This window comes from Balaenoptera ricei, chromosome 5, assembly GCF_028023285.1.
Source record: "Balaenoptera ricei isolate mBalRic1 chromosome 5, mBalRic1.hap2, whole genome shotgun sequence".
Lineage (NCBI taxonomy): Eukaryota > Metazoa > Chordata > Mammalia > Artiodactyla > Balaenopteridae > Balaenoptera > Balaenoptera ricei.
In genome coordinates, this window is record NC_082643.1 from 67,470,290 (window position 1) to 67,495,554 (window position 25,265).

A 25,265-nucleotide genomic window follows, 5' to 3' on the forward strand; every position below is an offset into this window, starting at 1 on the left:
TACTAGAACAATAAGCTGGGAAGACAGGAGTTGGTAATCAGAGAAGCAAAATATTCTCTCTACTTGGGGCCAGCATCCTAGCATCTGAACAGACATTCTACTGTTTGAGGGTCACTTACCTGTTAACCACCGGACTCCTCTTTTAGTGTGTGGAAGCACAGATGTTTTGCATGGAGTGCTTACTTCCCCTTCTCCTAGTTTAGTTCTTATGGTCTTTCTCAATGAGATGATTCCACGAAATCAAGTTTTGTTTTCTTCAAGAGTGAACAGAATCTGCAGACAGACAGGCAGCACAATGAGCAGGGTCTCTCTGGAAGGTTGTGCAGTCTGTGCACTGCACAAAGGACCCCAGGCTGAAGGGTGAGTGGGCTGAGATCCAGCTCAAGCTCTGCTCACTGAGCTGCAGTCCTATCACCAGCTGCCTTTTGTGTCCACAAAGGTTCATGCCCTGCTCTCGAGGGGATATTCTAGAGTAACGACTTGTCTAATTCACAGGAAGATGCTAGGTAGACCAAGGAGCCCTGATAAAAGCTGCACATGCGCTACGAGGCTTTACCCCGAGGGCTAGACTCAGGAGGCACACTTGTCTTTCTGCAGAGAAATCTCCTGTGTTCTTCTGTCCTCTAAGCATTTCAAGCGTTCAGAGTCTTTTTGAAGGAAGAGACCTGGTATTATATGTGCATAGAGTAGCTGTTTCCCCAAAACCAATACATGGCTTTCTAGATCACTGGTATTTGAGAAAAATGATGAAGTGTGCATCATGTGAATTACTTAGGGATCACTGCCACCTCCACTGTTTCTTGTCCATTTATCAGAAAAATCTTAGAAAGTTAGACTAATGTAAGACACTGATAAAAATCAGCTGAATATTTTTTTTTTCTGATAAGCAATGTAAGCGAGTGGGCAGAAACTGCTTAGATAGTTGTAAAAAATTTCTACTTGCTCATTTACTATTTTAAGACCTTTAATACATCAGTTCATTTTAAGATATGTTATTTATCAATGGTCTTTGAATTTTCAGGTAACTTTAGTTATGCAAATGTTTACAGTCTCCTTAAACTATCCATTAAGCTTCGTATAAAAATATCGGCAAAGGCTTTTTTTTGGGATAGGAATTCTAGCAATAACCACTCATTGAATTAAAAACATAATACAGAACAAAGCTTTGTGGAGACAAAATAATCCATGCTCATTGAAAGCAAATGTTAGTATAGAGGATGAGCTACAACTTGGAGACTTAAAAACAAAGGCTATTTTCAGCACACTTTTATAGTCAATAGCTAATCCAGGGAATGCTGTCATGAGGTAGTTCAGTATCATTTCCCTGAACTTAATAGTAACAGAATTAAAGAGTAAAGCTATTCAACTAAGCCAGTAGGAAAATCAAGAATCTCCAGCCCCAAGCTATTTCTGGATTATCCGTGTGAAGAACCTGCAGACTCTCTCTGGTGTGCTCCCTTTAGGCACATGGACTATTTTCACCGGCACAAAGAGCGACGCTGACTGTGATCTTGCAAGCACAATTCTCAATTATTCTCCACGGCTGAGCTTTTGTCAAAGACCACACAACTTTGTTCTGAGCCCCTCTGAGGACATCATTACTTCCTTTTCTGTCTTCACCTAGAAATGCAATGTTTGGGCAAGGAAGGGGGAGGGAGAGTAGAAGACAGGAGAAGCATGAGAAGGATGGCAAGAACATGGGGAGCACAGAGCTGACTGGGAACCCTCTCTCATGGCCCGACAGGCTTCTTCACAGGGAATATTCATTATTTTACTTAAAAGTACAATGAAATTCCAGAATAGCAGACAAATTCCTAGTCTAACCTAGTATAAAACCGCATGCTAAAGCAAAATACATTTTTCTCCCCAAATAATATGCTGCTAAAATTATTTATGCCATTTGTGTGGAAATTAAGACCAAAATGCAATATGCTTTACATTTCTGGTGTAGAAAGTTTTGTTCCTGAGTCCCGGTCCTGAGGATGGCAAATCTAAATGATAAATGAAATGAATATGTCATTTATTAGATGGAACAGCTGATGGAAGTGGTATTTGATTATTGGGGAGAAAAGGCTACTTCAGAAATCTAAGAACTTTAGAAAATGTGCTGATATACATATATTGAAAGTTGGGTTAAAAAGAATCTGTTTACCAGCTTTGGTTTACTACTCCAGAGATGCAGGTGGGGAGGATATTCTTAGACTGTGCCTTCCATACGTGTCTGGTTAATAATGAGGTGCTTTCCCCCACAGCATGGTACGTCTTAGTGCAAAACTTTAGTACCTAGTAGACTATAATAAGATATCTGTATAAAAGGAATAAAGTTAATACCTCGGCCAATAAGCCAGTAAATCTTACGCTGCACGAATGTGCAGTTTTTACTGCGTTGCTCAGGCTATAGTATTATTTTCTACTTTCACACCATGCAGTTATATCCACTTGATTTAATCATGGATATTTTCTTTAACATAAGCTATCTTAAGTGTAAACTTTATTTTAAAATATCTTCAGATTCATTCTATTAGTTAAAATACACTCAGGCAGACATTAATCCAATTTGAATAACTACATATGAATGAGGCACTATCCAATACCGAGTGTAAGTCAGTTCCATTCACGAAGGCTTTTTATGCTTAAATATAAAAATATTTTATTTCAGATGCTTACACTTCTAAGGTACTCCCTAGAAAGGGATGTCAAAAAAATATTAAATAAAAGAGGTTTCAAACTTTGTTAGGCTATGATTTGAGGGGGAAATGACTACTGATGGTTACATAGCTGGAAATCTTTGTGGTAATAAGTAAAAGTATAAGCTAACTTCAATAAACTCACTTTTCCCAGAATCCATTGGTGTGAAATTATACATTGTTGTTATTTTCAAAGGCTATTAAGCTTTGGCTGATATGCAACAAGCAGTTACTGAGCATCTGCTATATTGCTTACTGTGTAGTCTAGTTAATTTGTCTGTAGCGAAAACAAAGCCACAGATGACCTTATCTCTTCCATTGTGTATGTAAGTGTTTGTTTGAAGTTGTTTGTATATTCTTGATTAGTTTGTTTTTGAAGCAGATTGGACAAGTCTCATCTACTTTTTAGCACTTGGTTGCTTTTATAAAGCATCTCAGAAAGCAGACATAGCACTCCCAGGTCTGCCAGAAGTATTTCTTCTCTGAAGACTCAATTTCTTCCACTGTTTAAAAAAATTTTATTTATTTTGCCACGCTGAGCAGCAAGTGAGATCTTAGTTCCCCAACCAGGGATCGAACCCATGCCCCCTGCAGTGGAAGTGCGGAGCCTTAACCATTGGACTGCCAGGGAAGTCCCAAGACTCATTTTCTTGAGTGGTATTGCTTTGCTCATGCAGTGAAGACTTCAGGTAACAGAAATGGACCAGAGAGTTTCAAACAGTTCTACAGAAATTGTACTTTGGTCTCTAGACTTCGTTGTCCTTAGGAATTGAAACTGTCACCTGGTGTGCATTCCTCATAACTGAGATTATCTTAAAATAGAAATGGTAGGAAAGCTTTCCTGTGCTTCGGGTAGGAGACGAATTTGCTTTTGTAGAATTTGTGGCTGAGGAAAGCAGACAGGGCCTGGCTGAAGAAGACATATGTTACCACGAGCCACCAAGTTAAGTTGTGGAAACCAAAGGTGACAGCCATGGAAATGTAGATCATCAGCTCTGCCAAGTAGTTAGGGGAAGAAACATATTCAAACCAGTCTCCAAAAGGGATTCGGTGGTTACAGTGAATGACCACTCCTGAAATGGAAAAAGAAGATACCCTGAACATTTGAAGTTGCCAAAACAAAGTTTTACCACTTCACCCTCCAAATAATTTATAAAACTCATTTAGAAAAAGGTGTCACAGACCTGTACAAACCACCATCCTGTCACACCTCCACTGTCATTCTACTACATATTAAAAAGTCACATGCTGAGGTTATACTAACAACTGTAAATAAGTTTCTCCAACAATCCTCCAAGCTATTAAGAGCTCAGACTCCAGAGTCAGACTGCATGAGTTCAAATCCTAGCTCTGCCACTTACAAGCTGTGTAACTTTAGATAAGTTGCTTAACCTCTCTGTGCCTCTCTTTCCTCATCTATAAAATGAGGATAAGACTGTACCCGCCTAAAGCGAGTACTGTGAAGTTACATATAAAGCACTCAGAACAGGGCCGGCACAAAGTAAGCACTTGATAAATGCTGAATAGTACTATTCCATTTTTAATATTTCAGAAAGTCTAATAAAAACTGTACCTGTGATAAGTCAACACAAGCTAACTAAAGAGTCAAGTTTTCTTTGCTTTAGCTGGAATGATACTAACTTGGCACAGTAATACTAGGGCTCACATGCTGGTTAGACACATATATACAGTGTAGGCCCCAAAATGTGGGCACAGAACAGAGTCACAGAATGTCAGGGCTAGATGGTGCCAGGGAGGTCTTTCAGTAAAATGCTCTCATTTTACAGACGGGAAGATCAAGACCCAGAGAGTCTTGTCAAAAATGAGCATTTGATAGATTAGTCAACTAATTAGGGCAGGAAAGAAAAGAGAGAAGGAATATGTACACCTAACTTCTGAGGGCTAAAATCCCCATGCAGTGGTTCTAAAAGATATCTCACCTGCTTTATTTTTCCTGAGATTGCCGAGAATGACATGACACTTATACTGATGGACAGATGACCAGATGAACATCATCATTCCGAGGATATGGAACCACCGAGCTTGCATCAAGAGATTTTTCCCTACCACATAGACTACAGAAATAAGAATTATCTTATTAGCCAACTCTGCAAAATTTCAGAGGCTCAGAGCATTAAAAAAATCATATAATCAGTAGAACACAATTACCTACTTATTCTGTTCTTCACGACTGGAAAATCATCCTGCTATAATTTCCCAAGTACAGAGGGGAGAACACCATCCCTGTGGATGAGGGAGGTGTGCTCCTCAGCCAGGGGCAGCTTCAGGGGCCCCTGGCAGAGAATTCCATATCAACACATTTTCTTGCTCCTTCTTCAAGTGCTTCAAGCACAGGGGTCAGCTCTGTCTCCCACTCTTGTGATGTACTCTCGTGTGGTGAGACTACTTCGCATTTTTATTTCAAAGCCTGGTTTTATGTCCTCTTTCTTACAGTCTGCTGTCAGAAAAACACTTCCTAAGGGATCTCATCCCGAGCCATTTCTAAGGAAACCTTTAATGCTGACTTGACTGGCTCTGGCCAATGAAGAAAATCACTGGAAGTAAAGGCTAACAGTGGAACTTCTCAAAGAGCCGAGAAATGGAAACTGCAAGATAAAGACCAAAACAGCATCCCTTTCTCATTAGAGAGAACCTAGTCAGAGAGATTTCGTTTCAGGAGTAGAAACACTCAAAAGTTTCATCTTCTTTCTTCTCCAGCTACCAAGAAGACGGGAAGAATGCAGGTTTTCTAAGGACTGGCATTAGAAAAACAAATTAAGGACTTCCCTATGTTCAGCAGGAAGCAGTGAGGCTAGTCAGGGATTTGACTGAAAAAACAAAGCTGTCCATTGACAACGGGGAAGAGCCGGAGGCTCTGCAGCCAAGAGGGAGCCCCTACAAAGCTGGTTCAGGTAGGAGAACCAAGGATCAAGCTATTCCATATGGGTACTTGGAGGCAGGACTCAGCTGATGACAGCTAATGACAGTCCACCAAAATCGAATTGTGTTAATTTCTTTTAAAAACTTGCTTTCTCTAAACAATCTACCACAATCTCTTAATGTTGACTAAGTTTAGCCATTTAACTAAATAGTTATATTTTTATAAGTTAAAAATAAACAGAATATGAAAAGTAGTTTTAAATCAGAGGGCTATAAGAGCAAGTCACCACAGGATTAAAAGTTGAAGCAAGTGTCTGAGAGTTCACGTTACAGCCAAGTCACCTACTCTAAAGGCAGAGAAATTACCTATGAGAGAAAAAAAAATTTTAAGAGTAAGTTATGATACAGGAAAGGGGAGGCAGGAGGAAGGCTATTTACTGAGGGTCTAATCTGTGTAGTATTTAATTATTCATTTATTCATTCGTTCCTTATTGAGTGTCTACTGAGCGTGGCATCTCTCACAAGGGATAAAGCAGTGGGTAAGTCAGGTCAGATCCCAGTCCTCATGAACTCACACTCTAGTAGCAAGAGATGAAACACGTAAAAAAAATCAATAACCAAGATAATTTAAGGTACAGATGGTACTCTGAAGAAAAAACAACAGAACAATGTAATGGAGAGTGACTGGGGCGGACCCTCTAGACTCTGAAGGCAAGGAGATGTGAAGATCTGGGTAGTTTACAGATACACTTTCTTTCCACTTTCACAAGAACCCTCTGAAATCAGTATATGTCCCTAATTCCAGATGAAGGTTCTGAGGCTCTGAGAAGTTAATAAGCCAGAATTCAGACTCAGGCCCATCTGACGCCCAAGCCCCTGTCATTTCTATCAGACTCTGCAGCTGGCAAATACCCCAGCGTGTTCTCTTCCAATGAATTCCTGAAACCAGTCTTCCCCATACTGTCCCAGATGACCTCTTGAAGGACAGGTAGGTGAAACACAAGTTTCAGAAAACTTCAGCAAGGAGTGTCTAAAAGCTATTTTGTGGGTGTCTCAGCAGCCTGTCCTTGACTTCTTATACAGGAGGGAAGGTGGAAGTTGGGGTCCAGCCAGCAGAGGAAACTCCAGGAGAGATACGTAATGCTAACAGACTGCAAGCTAGTGGGTTACCAAAGTGCTTTGGAAAGCTCCTTTGGGTAAAAACCTCGGACTGTTCTCCAGGAATGACGGCTCAAACTGTGACATGGGATGCACAAGGATGCCACAGCCGAAAGCTCAGGGAGGAAAAACTGACTTACGTTCAGGGAAATTAGATGGAGAGATGCTAACTGAGTGGCTGGAGCCAATAAACAGCTCAGGAATTGAGAAGGAGCGTCAGTAAGTCATACTTCAAAATCGTTCCTTGCGCCATGGAGGCCACGGCTTGTCCTACAGCAACAGAGGGAGAGGCCAATCAAGGGGCACTTGACACTGAAATCAAACCTGAGGAGAGAGCTCACTCACTGAGTACTGGAAATACCCAGACCTTGGGCTCAATTTACAAGGAGGCATAGGGCAGCTTTAGGAAAGAGGGAGACTTGGGCTTAGAGAAAACAGCTGTGAAGGACCTCCCCTAGAGCGTGTGGGCTGACGGATACCAAGGGTGCGAGATGAAGTTAAGCTCAGCACTAAAAGACTCATTTCCATCACTCAAAATGACTTGAATTCTTTATGATAAGCATGCACTGTTTTTACAAAAACGATGGTCAGATATGTCAGATATCCAATCCTCCCTCTCCCCCATCCCCCAAATCACATTTCATTTCCTCCTCATAAACAAAGTCATGATTTTGCTTCCCTCTTCCTGGCTAGTGAGAGCTCAGAAGTGTTAAGACACAATTTTGATTTACCACAGTAGTCTTTTGTCCTCTCCGCTCAGGCTGCCTCACTTGAAAAAAGCTTTGTCACAACGGGAACAATCACAAGAACGAAATGGCAACAAAATGGCTCCCTACCTCCCCTTCCAATCCCAACTATTCACCAGGAGCTTCAGGCCACCCTTTCCTCCTCTGGTAGTCCATGATTTCACCCTGCACAACCTTCCCTTCCCCACCCTCACCCCTCACCCCTCCACCCCTGGATGATGAGGCCTTGGTGAGGCAGCTTGGCTTGCTGACCCTTTCTCCTGTTCCAGTGTGTTCCCCTGCTTCCTGTTCTACTCTTGACCACACTGCCTCTTTCTTTCCAGACTAACTCCACAGAAGTTCACTGACTTCAGTCCCACTGATGGAAACCCCACCTCCCACTTCTTCATCCCTAAACCAGGCCTCCTGAAGACTTTGCACTTTATTCTCTTTACTGAAGGCACTGCTGCTTACGTTGGTGTCTCTCAGGTTTTAGCAGTTATGGTTAATGTGATGTGTATCTGCTAGGCACCCGTGGGCATGTTGACTTTTTAAAGCTACAATTAGAGCCCAAACTCCTCAAATGCAAAGTGAACTGGGCGGGTCTCCTACTTTCTAACTTCCATAATGCTTGGTGGGATGCTTCACCCAGAGTCCCTCGTATACCCAGTGACTCAGCTGACAGACCCCAGCAACCACTCACCATTCCTGCCGTCCATTGGCACTTGGCTCAACACAGTCAGGCCAACAAGGACATAGTAGACAAGTCCAAAACCGTACTGCACGACGTGAATCACGGCACTGGAGAAGACACTGACATAGAAGCACTCGAAGAGTCTTCGTAGGCTGTGCAGCCACAGAAACACTAGCGCTAAGAACGCAGACAGCACAAGCTCATCCCCTACAATTCAGAACGGAACATACTCAGGTCTCTCTCCAGGACTAATCCAAAGCTATGATTTTCCCTGCTGTTAAACAGGGTATTAAACAAGATCAGAGCTAGGGAAGGGCCCTAGATATCATCCAGTCCAACACCTCCTTTTTTTGGGCAGTGAGGGAGTGAGCCAAGTGAAGTCAAGGCATTTGGCTCAAAGTTACACAGTAAGCTAGTGACAGAGCTGAGACAGACTCAGGTCTGCTGACTCTACTCTGTGATGTGAAAGCCTTCTGGGTTACGTGGCTGTGAAGGGATCCGTGCTCTCAGAACCCAGACTCCATGGTCTCTGGTCCCTGGCACTAATCCCCATTTGAAGATAGTCAGGAAGAGTTCCTGGATGACCTCTGAGCAAGGACTCCTGCTGGGATCCCTGAGGTCAGGGGGGGAGAAGAGACACAGGCATATACAGAAGCAGAAAGGGGGATAGGAACAGAGACAGGAAGAGTTATGCATTTCTTTCCGTATTAAAAAAAAAAAAGAAATGATACTTTTGGGGGACTGTGAGCCTTGAGATCGATCTTCCTATCTGCCTCTCACCCCTCTGCCTCAAGAGAAGTCAGAAGAAATGCTGGTTTGTAAAATGACATAAAATCTAGATGTATTTTTAAAATGTTATCACACACATCATAAAAACACAATAAGGACACAGCCTAATGAATTTTTGCAAAGTACACCAGCCCATCCCACCCGTACGACCAGCCCCTAGATCAAGAGACAGAGCACAACCAGCACCTCGTGCCCCCTCCCGGCACTGCCCCTCCCCGCACCCTCCCACGGGTACGCTCTATGGAGACTTCCATCACACAGATCGGCTTTGCCTGCCTTTCTCTTTTAAATATAGTGAAACCTAGTTCTAACCCTTCAGAAATAGGATAAAACAAACAACCAAATACAACTCCTCACAGCCACCCTTCAAATATCAGAACCTGAGAAAACCATAGGTCAAAAAGAGTCATGTACCAAAATGTTCATTGCAGCTCTATTTACAATAGCCAGGACATGGAAGCAACCTAAATGTCCATCGACAGATGAATGGATAAAGAAGATGTGGCACATATATACAATGGAATATTACTCAGCCATAAAAAGAAATGAAATGGAGGTATTTGTAATGAGGTGGATGGAGTTAGAGTCTGTCATACAAAGTGAAGTAAGTCAGAAAGAGAAAAACAAATACAGTATGCTAACACATATATACGGAATCTAAGGAAAAAAAAAAGAAAAAAAAAAAAAAAAGGCCATGAAGAACCTAGTGGCAAGACGGGAATAAAGACACAGACCTACTAGAGAATGGACTTGAGGATATGGGGAGGGGGTGGGGTGAGATGTGACAGGGTAAGAGAGTGTCATGGACATATATACACTACCAAATGTAAAATAGATAACTAGTGGGAAGCAGCCGCATAGCACAGGGAGATCAGCTCGGTGCTTTGTGACCACCTAGAGGGGTGGGATGGGGAGGGTGGGAGGGAGGGAGATGCAAGAGGGAAGAGAAATGGGAACATATTGTATATGTATAACTGATTCACTTTGTTATAAAGCAGAAGCTAACACACCATTGTAAGGCAATTATACTTCAATAAAGATGTTTAAAAAAAAAAAAAATATATCAGAACCCCAGCCAGCTCCCAGTAAGCAAATGAAGAGGTAAAGCGGAATTCGCCGAGGTATCTTCCCCTCCCAAGTAGGATCTGCATAGCTTTTTCTTTCTGTCATCTTTTGCAACAAGTTCCTCTGGTTACAAAGAAAAGGACTGTTCCTAGGAAGCCAGCGGTTTGGCTGCTGGAACAAAGGACAGAGATAGCACCAGAACAATTTGTTTCTAATTCTGCCCCTCTCCTGATGCCTGACATCAATTGAGGCCACTTTATGGTTTTCACCTTCAATTCCTTACCTTTTAAATTGTTCTGTGTATCCTTCATTCAAGGCACAGTGAGGCAAATTTAAATGCTATTTTGTAATCATCTGATCAACAACTATTTACAGTCAATTTTTTCATATAACCAAAGCCTCATAGCATAACAAACATTTTTAACCTGTGATCAAAAAGTAATTTTCTATCAAATTTCTGGAGTCCAGAGGCATGACTGTGGTTGGAACTATATATATGATAAATGTTTCAAGGCAAACCTGAGGGATCCTAAAGTACTAAAAATACCAGAGGGAGAGCACAGCCAGTCCTGTTCAGCACAGCACTCGCTGGGAAATCAGGGATGAAGAGCTGACTCTCAGCTCTGCCATGATCTCCGTGAAGGACTTGGGGCCTTCCCCTTGGCCAACTGGCTGTGATCCACGCAGAACCCTTTCTGCCCCACCCTTCACTTCCCAGCCCCGCCAAGAAGCTGAGAGTGGCTATGAAATACCGAGAACACCTCCCCGCAGGCAGGAGAGACAGGAACACGGTGCAATGGTTGGTATTAGCCAGAGGAGTTGTTACCTCGGAATTGCGTAGCCCCAAGAATTCTGAGTAAATGATGAAGCCAGTTTGGAAAAGGTGCTCCCACAAACAGAGACTGAGTAAGGCTCCAAAGCAGGAAGCCATTCCACAGCACTGAGATGATATAGAAGTGAGAAAAATACCTGCGAAGGGAAAACAAGTTAGGTAATGATCAGAGTGGATCCACTTTAAGCCTTTATACAGGAAGACTATTTTTAGTTTCTCTATCCTCTTTCCTCCATTCCGCAAGTATAGTTTTGCTTTTTTAATAGAACCTGAATCCTACAGATGTTCAGATTTTTGAAATTTCCTTTCAAATGATGGGACTGGTTAACTAATAAGAAAAAGAGGCTTCCTAAGGTTAACAACAACATGAATGACCTCGTTAAACTTAGATGTAGGGTTAATTAGCTATCTCTCTTATCTCCAGGTAACAGGATTGGGCTCAAACTCAAAAATAGGGGGCCCCAGGGCCTGGCAGAGACAGCCTAGATTGTGCTAACACTAGCCAAATCTGTGGAAGATTTCTAAATCTTGAGTGATATTGCTGCAATAGCCATACAACTGTTACACAAGATTTGCACAATCACAGGCTCTCAGGGTTGCAAGAAACCTTAAAGGTCTACTGATTCAGTGTTTTCTTAAACTGTGTTGACCTAAATTACTTTTATAATAACATGACAAATATTAACTCATAAAACTAGCTATCAACTCCTGATGGGTACCGCTCTCATACAAATACAATACATATTTTGCAATCAACACAGTAACGAATGAAGTAAATAAAACCACAAAACCAATAAAAGTTGAAATTAGCAATTAGCAACGTCAATTTAACGTGAAAGGTTATGCTGGTTTGCTGCAAAGGAATCACCTAATATGGCACCAGGGCCTAACATGTTTTTCTGAGGTCTCTTTACCTATACCTCTACTATTTTTCTCTAATCAAATCAATGCAAAATCTTTCTGACTCTGCAGGGTGCCTGGAGGTCACCTGGCCTTCCCTGGTCTTCAATGCATCACATCTATATTAAGCCCTCCTTCTTGTCTCATTAATCTGTGATGCAGTAAGACAGCCTGGAGTCACCAGGATTACACATAGACTCAGGGACTCCTCTTCCAGTTGATTCAGAATATGCTTGTATGTACCAGACCTCACAGTCCCCCAGACTATGCCCACAACCCGTCTGACAAACACTAATCTAAGCTGACCATTCCATAGCAACCCACTTATTCTCCCCACTACAAATTCTATCACCAGATCTGTCCTCTCTGAGATGTCCTGTTATTCTGGATTCGGATCTTCTCTAGGCTCAAGAGCTTAGTTTCCTGCAAAGTTCATGCATGAGTGTCAATTCTACCCCCTCGTCCCCATCCCCGGGGCCCCCGGCCTTTGGTTGCCTCCCAGGGTCTTCCCTAAGACACACTTCCTAGAACTGAGCCCATGTCTGGTCTGAGCCAGCAGAGCAGAATGGCAGCTGCAAGGTGCTCTGCAGGCTCCCATGGAAAGAGGAGGGGCCAGCTTCTGAGGAGCAACTTTTAAGCCGCTTTACCTACTTCATGTTTTCAAAAAAAATTTACTGAGCACGTAGAACGTGCTAGGTGATGTTCTTGGAGCAGGAGACGCAGCAGGGAGCAAACTGAGCAGGTGGTTGCCGTGCTGAAGTTTATCTTTTGGCAGACAGTCCGCAAACGAACCTGCAGACTTCTAGCCCCGTGCTGGGTGAGGGGACAGAGAGGGTGCAGAGGGGAGGCCATTTTGGGTGAGCGGTCAAGGATGGCCTCTCTGGAAGTGACACTTGGCTAGAATGAGTAACCTTTGTGAATTTCTGAGGAAAGAATTTTCTAGGCAGAGGAAACCACCACCACAAAGGCCCTGAGGCATGACAAAGGACACGTGTGTGGAGGGTGCTAGGGCATGAAAAGGAAGGGCAGACCCTACAGGATCCTGTAAGGACACTGGCTTTTAAGTGGGATGGGAAGGCATCCAAACACAGCAACCTGAAGTAATACTTCATGTTTTAAAAATCCTTCTGGCTGATGGAAAAGTTCTGGAGATGATGACAGTGGTGATGGCTGCACAACAATGTGAATGTACTTAAAGCCACTGAACTGTACGCTCAAAAAGTGTTAAAGTGGAAAATGGTATGTCATGTATATTTTATCAAAATCAAAAAACAAAAAAGAGAGAGAGCATTGCTCATTCATTTTGGTCTTTTTTAAGTTAAAAAAAAATCCCCCTGGTAAGGAAAGAGAATCATCCAGTTGTGGGGAGACCAGTTAAAGAGTATTTCATTTCATCTTCCCAACAATCCTGTCAAGTTTGCATTATATTTACATGCGGCTGATGAGAAAACTAAGGCTCAGAAGGTTAAGTTACTTATCCAAGGTCAGGCAGTAAGTGGCAGTGTTTGGCTCCACACTCAGCCCTGATGACTCTGAAGTTAAAATCACATGGCTGTGCTCCTATTCATGTGATCTAGACTTGCCTGAACCTGCTTTTCCACCTCTATGTTACATGTAGCAATTTATACGAAACCATAAGTCAAACAAATTACTCAAGAATGTTTGATATAAGATGCTAAGCCACATTTTGCTGTGCCCTACTTGTGCCATGGGGTTTTGATTCACAGGCAGATTGTTTTTCTTATTCCTACATTTGGCACATTCTCTCTCTTGTTTTGCTTGCCTGATTTCCTGCTACAGGAAACGTGTCCTACTCTTTATTTGCGGTTATATCTGTGTTTTGAAAATACCTAGCTCTAGCCTCAAAAGCAGATCTGAAAACTCAACTTCCTTCTCTTCTAGACGCTCTCCCTCTTTTTCCTCCCTTGGCACTTTGCTTAACTGAAGTGAGCCCCTGCAGCAGGGATAAGGGGACCCTTATGGTAACTCAGGGCTGGGCACCGAGCAAGCACTGCTCTGACTTAACAAACATTTTGGTGCTTAGTATAAGCCAGGGACTGCTCTAGGCTCTGGGGATATAGCAATGAACACAAAAGACAACAGTTCCTGCCCTCATGGAGCTTATACTTACAGTTACACAGAAGTAAAATTTACAGCATGTCAGTAGGTGATAATTGCTAACAAGAAAACTAAAGCTGGGAAGAGACGAAGGAGTGCTGGGGATGGTAGTATTATACTTTTAAACAGGGTGGATAGGGCAGGCCTCGTTGAGAAGGTTATACCTGAGCAGAATTATAGGAAGTGAGGGCGTAAACCATCTGGCTATCTGGGGGAAGAGCTTTCCAGGTAGAGGAAAGGCCTCTACAGGGCGAAGGCCCTGAGGGGACAGACAACAAGCAGAGAGACCCAGAAAACTGGATTGGAGCCACACAGGGGGAAAACGATAGGATCTCAGTGAGGTGGTGGGGACAAGACTGTACAGGGTCTTGGGCTCCTCCTGGGAGTGAGCTGGAAGCCACTAGGTGGTTCTGAGACAGGAGATATCTGATCTAACACTACTTGCTGATTGCCAGAACTGACCTCAGGACCAGTTAGGGGAGTTATAGTTTAACTAAGGAAGGAAACCAGTGGTTCCTGAGTCCTGACTTGGTGCCTGGCCCTGTGCCACGTGCTTTAATGTCTTCACCACCTGTACGAGGAACAGGTGCTGCGATGCTAACACTCTACCCCATACCACCACCTCTTGCCTGGAGCACCGCTAACGGCCTCTTACCCAGTCTTCTCCACACAACGGCTAGTCATCGTCTCAAACGTGAATCCCATAATGCCATGCCCCCTTCCCCATCCTAAAGCTGCTTTCCATACCCTCAGAATGAAATCTAATCTCCACTATGGTCTGTAAGGCCCGCTGTCCGTCCTGGCCTCCCAAAATGAACTCATCTCCTGCCCTGCCCCTTTCTTTTTTTTTAATGTAAATGACTGCTTATATTTATTTATTTATTTATGACTGTGTTGAGTCTTTGTTTCTGCGCGAGGGCTTTCTCTAGTTGCGGCAAGTGGGGACCACTCTTCATCGCGGTGCGCGGGCCTCTCACCATCGTGGCCTCTCTTGTTGTGGAGCACAGGCTCCAGACGCGCAGGCTCAGTAGTTGTGGCTCACGGGCCTAGTTGCTCCGTGGCATGTGGGATCTTCCCAGACCAGGGCTCGAACCCGTGTCCCCTGCATTGGCAGGCAGATTCTCAACCACTGCGCCACCAGGGAAGCCCCTGCCCTGCCCCTTTCTGATCGTCCTTTCCGGCGTTGTCATCGGCAACCCCAGCTTGCTCATCATCAAGTAACCAGGCTGCATTTCCTCTGAAGCACTTATTACCATCTGAAATTATTTTGCTTGTTTTACAAGATTTGTTTACATATTTACCGTTTTACAAAAACAAAGGCTCCAAAGGACCTAGAATAGCTCCTGGCAATACTAAGTACTCTATAAACAATGGTTAAATAAATGAATGAAAGAGAAGGTACCACATCCAAAGTTACTCTCAGAGAAAGCAGTCAAGTTAATCAACAAACCAATTAAACCTAAAACCTTTTTTTTTTTTTTTTTTTGATTCATTCAAAACATTGATCGAGGACCTTATCGTTATCAGGCATTGAGCCCGGGATATGGCAACAAACAAGACAAATGTAAACATATGGAGTTTACAGTCTGGAGCAGGGATTCCTGACATTTTTCTTCCATGGACTCCTTTGGCAGTCTGGTGAAGGCTACATGCCTAAAAGACATAGGAATAAACGAAACCAATTATGCTGAAATATAGGTAACACAACCACTAAGAAACATTTGTGATATATGTGCTTCTTAATTAATGTGTTAAATAACAAGGTATAGTGGAGGATAATACAGTATTCTTATAGCGATGAAAATAATGTTTTGAGGTCTCCTCAATATTTTTAATATAACATTAAAAAAACTTGTCACAAAATTGCAGGTATTGCTAATTCTACTGTGGTTTGTTGATTACATTCATCATTAAGAAAGTGCCGAATTTCGGCTAGAGGTTAGTGAAATAAAGATGCAATTTTTTCCAATCCAATTTGCCCCAAATTCTATCCACAGATCCCCTGGACTGCTGGTTAGGACCCCTGAACCCTTGTAGGGAAAGTCTGGATGGTTCTCTTTGTCTCCACAGCTCAATTCAATTGCAATGTTTCTATAACATTTTGAAATATTAGAAACAGAAGTACCTCCATATACACTATGCAAGTCAAGAGCACTGTGACTCACGTTCAAGGTCACGTATTTATTCAGACTTTCTGGGAAATCAAAACTCCAGGAAGGGCTTCCCTGGTGGCACAGTGGTTAAGAAACCGCCTTCCAATGCTGGGGACATGGGTTCGAGCCCTGGTCCGGGAAGATTCCACATGCCGCGGAGCAACTAAGCCCGTGTGCCACAACTACTGAGCCTGTGCTCTAGAGCCTGCAAACCACAACTACTGAACCTGCGAGCCACAACAACTGAAGCCTACAGGCCTAGAGCCCGTGCTCCGCAACAAGAGAAGCCACCGCAATGAGAAGCCTGCGCACCTCAACGAAGAGTAGCTGCAACTAGAGAAAGCCCGCCCGCAGCAATGAAGACCCAATGCAGCCAAAAATAAATAAATAAAATAAATAAATTTTTTTAAAAAATTAAATAAAAACAAAAAACAAAACTCCAGGAACCAAAAGAAAACGAGAAAAGCAATTATCACCTTAATTAAAAAAAAAAAATCTACCAGGCAGGGGTAATGGAATCAAACATTCCATGAATTCAATTAAGGTTTAATTCTTTCCTCTTTAGGAAAAAATAATCCCAAACAAATTCACCTAAGCTTTTGGGTGCAGAAACGTGATATACAGCTGCCTATTTCTAAGTGTAAAACTTACAGGCTTATTTTCACCTTTAAGAGTACTACTGAATTCTGAACAAGGAAAAATATTTAAATATAGCATCTAGACATTTTTGCCTTTCATGACTGGCCTGGATTTGCTGTACCTTTTCTAGTATGAAAAGAAATTTTAGTTTAAATTTAGAAAAAAGACCAAACAAAACACCATGCGAGGGTCTGTTCTAGAATTTTGGAAGAAGAAAAACTTATAAATTATTTCATAATATAGTAGAAATTACAAGGAGCCCAAAGAGTACCAATTTTGTAGTAAAGAGTAAGGGAAAGGTACAAAATCTGTTTCTTGGCTGTCAACTATAACGACAGACTGGAGTAGTAACAGGTAGGGTATGGGAGCCAAAGAAACAGGTAAGTGCAGGGAATGATTTGAAATGTGCCCTCTACTCCAGCAACAGTAGTACCTTTTTTAAAATTCAGAAAATAAATTGTTAGAACTCACACTCTCAAAAGAATTTTTTCTTCACCTTGTAACATTAAAAAAATGACAATCTAGCAATGTCCCTGCTATGAAATAGAAAAGTACTACACTCAAAACCTGATTAAAAATAGGATGACCGGAAATTTTAGCTTACAAAGAGCCTCTAAGAAATAGGAGGTTTAATCACTGTGTGTGACTCGTCTACTTCTTCCCAGAGCCTCATTCCCGTTACCTTTCCTCAGAATGACCTAGTGCTCGCTTCTCAGTGTTAATACCTGATGAATATTTCTCCAACAGTCAAAAGTAGGAAGCCAAGTTTATTTAGACCCTTTCTTGTCTGCAGACCTGGGGCACTGCCTATGCGAGGTTTAAGCGAGAACCAAGGTGTTTTAATACATCAGAAACCCTATCACATTTCTCCAGATTCCTTCCTAAACGCCAACTTAGGCTGTATCTCCAAGAAAAGCCACTGCTATATTCCTACCGTCTAGCAGTGTTTGGCTGACTCTTCCCGGTAATGTTCTGAATTTAAAGAAAAGCAAACAAAAAACCGAAACTATAACAAGCCTTACAATTTCTGAAAGAATTCTATTGAAGTCCTAACGATTTAATCTCTCGTTGAACTTCGTTATGAAATCTGCTGAAAGTCAAATGGGGCTTAGGGATCAGGCCTGCCTAAAATGTGCCATCTTGGGCAACATTTCTCCAGGGGCACCTGCCGAGATGCGGGTTAGGAGCGTCAGTGCGACCGAAGGAGGTGTGCGCCAGTGGGTGACCCGCGTCTCACCCTTCATCCTAACTGTTGAGGGTTGGGAAACAAATAGGGGACACAAAGGCGCGAAAGGAGGGCCTGCCTTCATTTCTAGTGAGTTCCGGCGACCTCAAGTTAGCTTACGAGCCCCTAGAGTGCAGGAGAGGGGAAAGAGGAGAATTTGGGGACAAAGGAAACTTTAATTTACCGCCTGGTGACCGGGCCTAAATTGGGAAGCGCTGCCATTTCCCCCGAAGGAAAGGCTACGTGCGGCCACAAGTTCACGTTCCTGCGCCCCCGAAGGTGCGCGCGGCTCAGCACCCTCGGTGTCGGCGGACACTCGCGGCATTCAGCCCCCGGGGCCACGCAGCGGACACGGGCAGAGCCGGCGGGCGGGCAGGCGTTGCGCTGCGTCGAGGAACCCGCCTGGGCCTCCTGGGCCGGTCCGTGCCGGCCCCGGCGGCCCCGCGCCCGCCTCTGCTGCCCCCTGCCGGCTGCTCGAGCGGGGCGCCCCCGGCTCTCCGCGCCTAGGCAGCCAGGACTCGCGCCCAGGCGAGGTTACCTCTTGGGGACATCAAAGGCCCGACAGGCGGCCGGGCGCGACGGCCCCCCTTCCTTGGTTTTTCCATAGCGGATCAGGTCCTGGAAGAGCGCGCAGCCCGGAAGCAGGCCGGACGGCACGAGCTGCAGCAGTAGGGTCAGCAGGAAGGCCGCGGCCAGCGTGAGCCACACGGCACGCAGCGGATTCAGTGCTGAGAGTTCGGCCCCCGCCCAGGGAGCCATGGCCGGCGCCCGGCGTCCGCACTCCCCGGGCCCTCGCCACCCGTTGGCGGAGGAACGGCCACTCGAGCGCGGCGCGCCGGACTTCGCCGGGCGGGACGTGGGTGACGCAGCGCAGGGCTGGGACGCGCTCGGCCCCGCCCAGGACACGCCTCCCGGGGGGAGGCACCGCCCCGCCGCGCGGAATCCTTGGTCTGGGTCTTGCTGGAGGTTGGTGGTCGCTCTATCGCTTATCTGAGTCGGGGGTGCCTATATGGAACCCCAGGAATACGACTCAACAGTATGATTCAAAGCAGCGGAACGAGCAAGACCACGTCTGCAAGTCTTCACTGCAGCATTATTTTCATTGGAAAAGTGGAAACAATCCAGAATGTTCCACGTTAAGGTATCTAGCTAAATTATGGTACAATAACATTGGAATATCATGAATCCATTAACATAATTATGAAGACGTTTGAAACACGGAAAACTGTTTATGATAACTGAAACTGTAGGTTAAGCGAAAAAAAGACTAAAATATATAGCTATGATTGCGAACAACTATATTAATATGAATGTATGAATATATGGATGAAGAAGGCGAGTCATACACGAAAATGAATAATTGTATTAGGATGTTAGGAATGTGTATAATTTAAACATGTAAAGTAGAAAGTCAAGGCAATTGCACATACAAAAATGAAAGTGGTAAAAATTCTATTTTAAAAACTGCAGTCCTCTCCGTACTAGAGTTCCACTTCTTAAAGTTTTTAACACTATCTGCCGTTTCTTCTGATATTTATTCCGTGTAGTGACTGCTATTTTTATTGACTCAACAGTTTTAAACAACACTGATTTTCAGTTAGGACAAATGTAAATTTAACTCTTTTAGGTAATTTTTTTAAAGCCTTGAAAATGTCAATGCCAAAAAATATTGTATGCCTATTATGTGACAGGCATCGTTTTGCACACCGAGGACAGAGAGGCCTACAGGACAATGTCCCTGCCTTTCTGGAGCTTACGTTCTTGAGGTTGGGTGGCAGGTGAGGGGTAGGAGAGGGGAGTGGCCGCCCTTACCCCAGTGTGATACCCTACATTTGTGGTGAATGAGCAACAGGGAACTGGGTGGGAAGGGTAATGTGGCTTGAACAGTCCTTTGGAATGTTAAATGTGCCAGCTTCTTAAGAGTTTTGGTTCTTTGTTCAAGGACACTTCAGGCTTTACCAGTGACTTGAGAAACATGTGATAAAGGTTAGTCAAATTGGCCTTCCAGCTGGGACAATGAGGTCTCTTTGTATGACCCAGGGTTTCATCTGCAAGGGTCACCTCTTCATTGTCTCTTCACTGTTCTTAGGTTAACCCCATAGAAATGCTGCTGGACTTTCTAGAACATCTTTCCAGACAAGCTACCTGGAAGTTCATTGCAGGGATCAAGTTTCCTGAGCGGGAGGTTCTCTTGTAGTTACCTGATCTGGGGAAAGATCACAAAACAAGATGTGGGGTGTGTGTGTGTGTGTGTGTGTAGTGGAAACAGGAAAGACTGAAGCTGTAGGGAAAAAATTATCCCATATTTTCTGGCTTGAATTTTAGTTAGAGTTCACAGCTCATATTCAGACAAGCCCCCGGTAGAGGGCAGTGGCTGAACAGGAAGCCACAAGTCAAACCCAGCTGTAAGCATTTGTAAATGTTTAAATCCTTACTGGAGTGAGTTATTTCAAAAGTGGAAAACCAGGCTAAAGCCTGTTAGACAGATCATCGCCAAGAAGTATCAATCAGTTTTTGTCTTTCTTCATTTAATTATCTGCACTGTATAATCAACAAACCTCTGGCTTGGCCTGCAGTAAATGACAATGCCGTTTTTCCAGTTGTTCAGGCCAAAAACCTTGAACTCAGCCTTGATTCCTCTCTTGCTAAATACAGTCTGTCAGCAAATCCTGTTGGCTCTACCTTCAAAATAAGAAACCAAAATTCAATCACCTTTGGAGTCAGTGCTTTCCTGAAGGCCCTAGCTAGCTCAATAAATAGGAGAAAGAAATAACAGGTCTACAGACTACAAAGTAAGAAACGAGCTGTTATTATTTGAAGGTAATATGAAACTCCAAGAGAGTCTGCAGATAACATATTAGAACTAATAGAGTTTGGTAAGGTTGGATACAAAAATCAGTTTCTAAATACTGATCATTTCTATTTCTGAGCAACAAACAGAAAATAAATGCTTTAAAGATAACATTTTCAGTGGCATAAACTTATGTGTCTAGGAATAAATCTAATAAAAGGTATGTAAATCTTCAAAGAAAATAAAATGTTACTGGTATTAAAGAAGACATATTTAAAGGGAGAGATATACTAAACTCACAGATCAGAAGACTCCATATAGTTAAAATGACAATTCCCCCCAAGCTGATTATGGAATAAATGTAGTACCAATCAGACCCCAGCTTTTTATGGAACTTAAGAAGCCGATCCTAAAATTTATATGAAAGTAGGAAGGGCTAAAGATAGCTAAGGTACTCTCAAAAATAAAAAGAGGACTTGCTTCATGAGATAACAAGACTAATACAGAGATGTAGTAATTATGTCAATGTGGTGTGGAAGCAGGGATAGACAAAAAGACAGTGGAGCATAATGGAGAGTCCAGAAACAGAACTTCCTCCCGCTTCCCACACTCCCTTTATATTTCTGCATAGCCTTTGCCACGACATGCCATGCCATATGCATTCATTTCTCAATTTAGGAAGCACATTTGTACCTCCTGGTACATAGGGTATGCTCAGTAATTATCTGTGGAATGATTGAATGAATGAACAAACTTACTGAGCTTCCACCATGCATAAGGTTTTATACAGTAAACTATGGGGTGGGGTCCACAGGGCCATGATCATAGGCTCCTTGAACAGCATATCAGAGTGAAAACCTGGGGGCTTTGGAGCAGACACACTTGCATTAGACTGACTGCTCCATTACCTACAATCAGCTATGTAACTTACAGTCACCTCTAAAATAGAAGCACAGGGTTGTTGTACAGGTTGAGTGAAATTATGTATGGAAAGCTTTGTACACAGAATAGGTCCTCAACAAGCGTTAACACCTCTCTGCATTCTCCTCATCTGTACATTGGGCACGATACAAATCTTCCTTAAGGAGATCCAATAAGATTCTTCCAAATGAAAACACCCCACGCACCACCTGTCACACAGATGTTCAAAAATGCTAATTTCACATACATTTGAAAAAATAACCACAATGAGGAAGAGAATAAGGGCTAAATGGGTGGAGGGGTCATTTCTAACTGGCATGGTCAGTGAAGTCTTCCTGAAGGAAGCTAGATCTTGAAGGATGGTGAGAGTTCCTAATAAATGAAGAGCCAAAAGGGAAAGAGAACCTTTTAGACTAAGGAAATGGCATCAACAAGGTCCTGTTTTGGTGGTGGTGGTGCATCAAATCCCAGTGAAAAAAGTTACCTTTGTTCAACCTTTGCAAGCAGATGCAGTGTTGACATCAGCTGCAGGTGTCTCTGATTTGGTGCCACCGCTTCTTTGACTACATGATTTGGCTTCCCCTGCTGAACAGAAGACCTAGGTGTACAGCACACTATGTCTGCTGTATTTAGTCAGCGGACAGCGACTGAATTTTAAACAAAGGAGTTACATGATTAGACCTTTCAGTTCATTCTGGCAGCAGGGTGGAGAATGGGTGGGAATAGGCTGGGGGCAAGGGTGGGTGAGATGAAAGGCAGGAGAGCAGGTAGAAGCCTTTGTAAAAGTTTTGTTGTGGCCTAAAGGAAAACTGTGCCTGTGGGGTGTGAGGAGTGAATGCTTCTGAGACATGTATGCTTTGATGCTTTTCCTTCCCAGCCTGAATTCATGCTCTATTGGTGCTTTTTTTCTTTTTTTAAATACATTTATTTTATTTATTTATTTATTTTTGGCCGCGTTGGGTCTTCACAGCTGCACGCGGCCCTCTCCAGTTGCGCAGAGCGTGGGCTACTCCGCACCGCGGTGCGCGGGCCTCTCACCATGGTGGCTTCTCCCGTTGCGGAGCCTGGGCTCCAGGCACGCGGGCCTCAGCAGTCCGGGCACATGGGCTCTAGAGCGCAGGCTCAGTAGCTGTGGTGCACGGGCTTGGCTGCTCCGCGGCATGTGGGATCCTCTGGACCAGGGCTCGAACCCCGTGTCCCCTGCATTGGCAGGCAGATTCTCAACCACTGCACCACCAAGGAAGCCCCTATTTGTGCTTTTTTTCTACTTCCTATTACACACACACACACACACATCAGTTCTCATTCCTGTTCTTCTCTTGCAGTGGCCCTGCAAATCCCCAACCCTGTGTGGACCCAATCACCCACTTTCTATCAGAGCTACTGAGCAGGATGGGCTCATTATAGGATTATGACCTGAACTCATGGGACAACCTGAGCCACCTGACAGTCCTTTCATTTGCTTTTTGTCAAATTCGAAGCCCATCATCCTGCACTGAGTCTTCACAACCTTCTCCATCCAAATCACCTGGCACTTTGCCATATCACCCTTTACTCTCAGAAGGTTATCTGAATACCTACTTCACAAAAAAGGTCTTTGGGGTGCACTTTATGCACCTGTGGTTATATTGATGGGCACACCTGTCTTTACCTCCTTTCTGCCAATCAGGCCTGAGCAGGTGACGATAATCTGACTGCCTGAATCTTGGCACAGCTGCTGGGCTTGCTCCTCTAGCTCTTATCAGCATTCTGCCAGAGTCTTGAAGGTCTCTGGCTTTATTTCCCAATAACTGAGCCTGGGGCCCATGGCTTCCCATTCCCTCAGCCTGTTTGCTCTCAGCTGTTCCAGGTCAATGCCTTTCCTGCCCTAAGGTCCAGTTTTGCCTTATGCCTTCCATTCCATCCCATGTTATGGGTTGAATTGTGTCCCACAAAAAATTTGTGTGTTGAAGTCCTAGCCTTCAGTGCCTCAGAGTGTAACGTTATTTGGAGATCATATTTATTCATCCAATATATTTTTCAAGCACAAGCACTTTTTGTTACCATATGCCCTCTTCCCCATCCATTAAGAATAATCTTCTTCTCCCCACCCTTCCGTGCTCAACCCTGCTGATGGGACATGCCTCAGGGGTTTTTTCTTAATTAATAGACTTTATTTTAGAGCAGTTTTAGGTTTATAGAGTAATAAGCAAAGTATAGACAACTCCCATGTACTCCTTTATTATCCTTTTAATGTCCATGGGGTCTGTAGTGATGTCCCCTCTTTAATTTCTGATATTAGTAATTTGTGTTCTCTTTCTTCTTTTCTTAGTTAGCCTGGATAGAGGCTTATCAGTTTTATTAATTTTTTCAGAGAACCAGCTTTCGATTTTGTTAATTTTCTCTATTGATTTCCTGTTTTTAATTTCATTGATTTCTGCTTTAATTCTTATTATTTCTTTTCTTCTGCTTACTTTGGGCTTAATTTGCTCTTCTTTTTCTAGTTTTCTAAGGTTGGAACTTAGATTATTGATTTACTTTTTAAATTTTTTAATAAATTTATTTATTTTTGGCTGCACTGGGTCTTCGTTGCTGCACGGGGGCTTTCTCTAGTTGCCGAGAGCAGGGGCTACTCTTTGTTGCGGTGCGTGGGCTTCTCATTGTGGTGGCTTCTCTTGTTGTGGAACATGGGCTCTAAGTGCGCGGGCTTCAGTAGTTGTGGTTCGCTGGATCTAGAGTGCAAGCTCAGTAGTTGTGGCACATGGGTTTAGTTGCTCTGCGGCATGTGGGATCTTGCCAGACCAGGGCTCTAACCCATGTCCCCTGCATTGGCAGGCGGATTCTTAACCACTGCGCCACCAGGGAAGTCCTGATTATGGATTTTAGATCTTTCTTTTTTTCTAATATATGCATTCAATGCTATAAATTTCCTTTTAAATACTGCTTTTGCTGCTTCCCACAAATTTTGATAAGTTGTGTTTTCATTTTCGTTTAGTTCAAAATATTTTTAAACTTTCCCTGAGATTTCGTGTTTGACCCATGTATTATGTAGAAGTGTGTTGTTTAATATCCATGTATTTTGAAATTTTCCAGTTATCTTTCTGTTATTGACTGCTAACTTAATTCCATTGTGATCTGAGAGCAGACATTATATAATTCCTATTTTAAAAAATTTGTTAAGGGGTGTTTTATGGCCCAGAATGCAGTTTATTTTAGTGAATGTTCCATGTGAGCTTGAGATAAATAAATATGACACAATAAATGGAGAAATAGATCATGTTCCTGTTTTTGAAGATTCGGTGTTGTTAAGATGTTAATTCCTCCTTTATTGATCTAATTATTCAACATAACTACAATTGAAATCCCAGCAAGAATTTTGTGGAAACTGACAAGATGAATCTAAAATGTATATGGAAAACAAAGGATCTAAAATAGTCCAAGATAAGATCAAAGAAGAAAAAAGGTAGAGGATTTAAGTGATCATATTTCAAGACTTAATATAAAGCTATAGTAATTAAGATAGCGTAGTATTGGTGTAAGGATACATAGATTTATGTAATAAAAATTATTCCATAAATAGACCAACATATATTGGTTGCTTGATTTATGATGAAGGCCGCTTGCAATACAGTGAAGAGAAAGGTCTTTTCAGTAAATGGTGCTGGAGCAATTGGCTATCCACATAGGAAAAAATATACTCTTGACCTTT

General features: G+C 43.1%; 1 protein-coding gene and 1 long non-coding RNA gene across 2 annotated transcripts in view; one reads left to right on the forward strand and one right to left on the reverse strand.

Moving 5' to 3' along the window:
* Positions 1–3,086: 3,086 nt before the first annotated feature.
* On the reverse strand, positions 3,087–18,726 carry SRD5A3 (steroid 5 alpha-reductase 3). Its single transcript, XM_059922960.1, has 5 exons — positions 18,404–18,726; positions 10,825–10,967; positions 8,154–8,351; positions 4,628–4,762; positions 3,087–3,760 (listed from the first exon to the last, which is right to left on the reverse strand). Exons 1-5 carry the CDS (start codon positions 18,622–18,624, stop codon positions 3,501–3,503), a joined length of 957 nt encoding a protein of 318 aa, XP_059778943.1. The 5' UTR covers positions 18,625–18,726; the 3' UTR covers positions 3,087–3,500.
* Positions 18,727–18,790: 64 nt separating this feature from the next.
* The window catches only part of LOC132365938 (uncharacterized), a 133,461-nt gene continuing 126,986 nt past the window's right edge, over positions 18,791–25,265 (forward strand). Inside the window, exon 1 of the long non-coding RNA XR_009503310.1 lies at positions 18,791–19,006. This is a non-coding gene — a long non-coding RNA (uncharacterized LOC132365938). The remainder of the gene's footprint in view (positions 19,007–25,265) is intronic.

Bases quoted from the DNA above. Each gene is read 5' to 3' on its own strand.
- SRD5A3 (XM_059922960.1), bottom strand. From the start codon at position 18,624: ATGGCTCCCTGGGCGGGGGCCGAACTCTCAGCACTGAATCCGCTGCGT. The intron at 10,968-18,403 runs GTAACCTCGCCT...TTCCCTTCGCAG, and splicing joins GCCTTTGATGTCCCCAAGAG to GTATTTTTCTCACTTCTATA. The intron at 4,763-8,153 runs GTGAGTGGTTGC...TTATTTCTGTAG, and splicing joins GCCAATGGACGGCAGGAATG to TCTATGTGGTAGGGAAAAAT.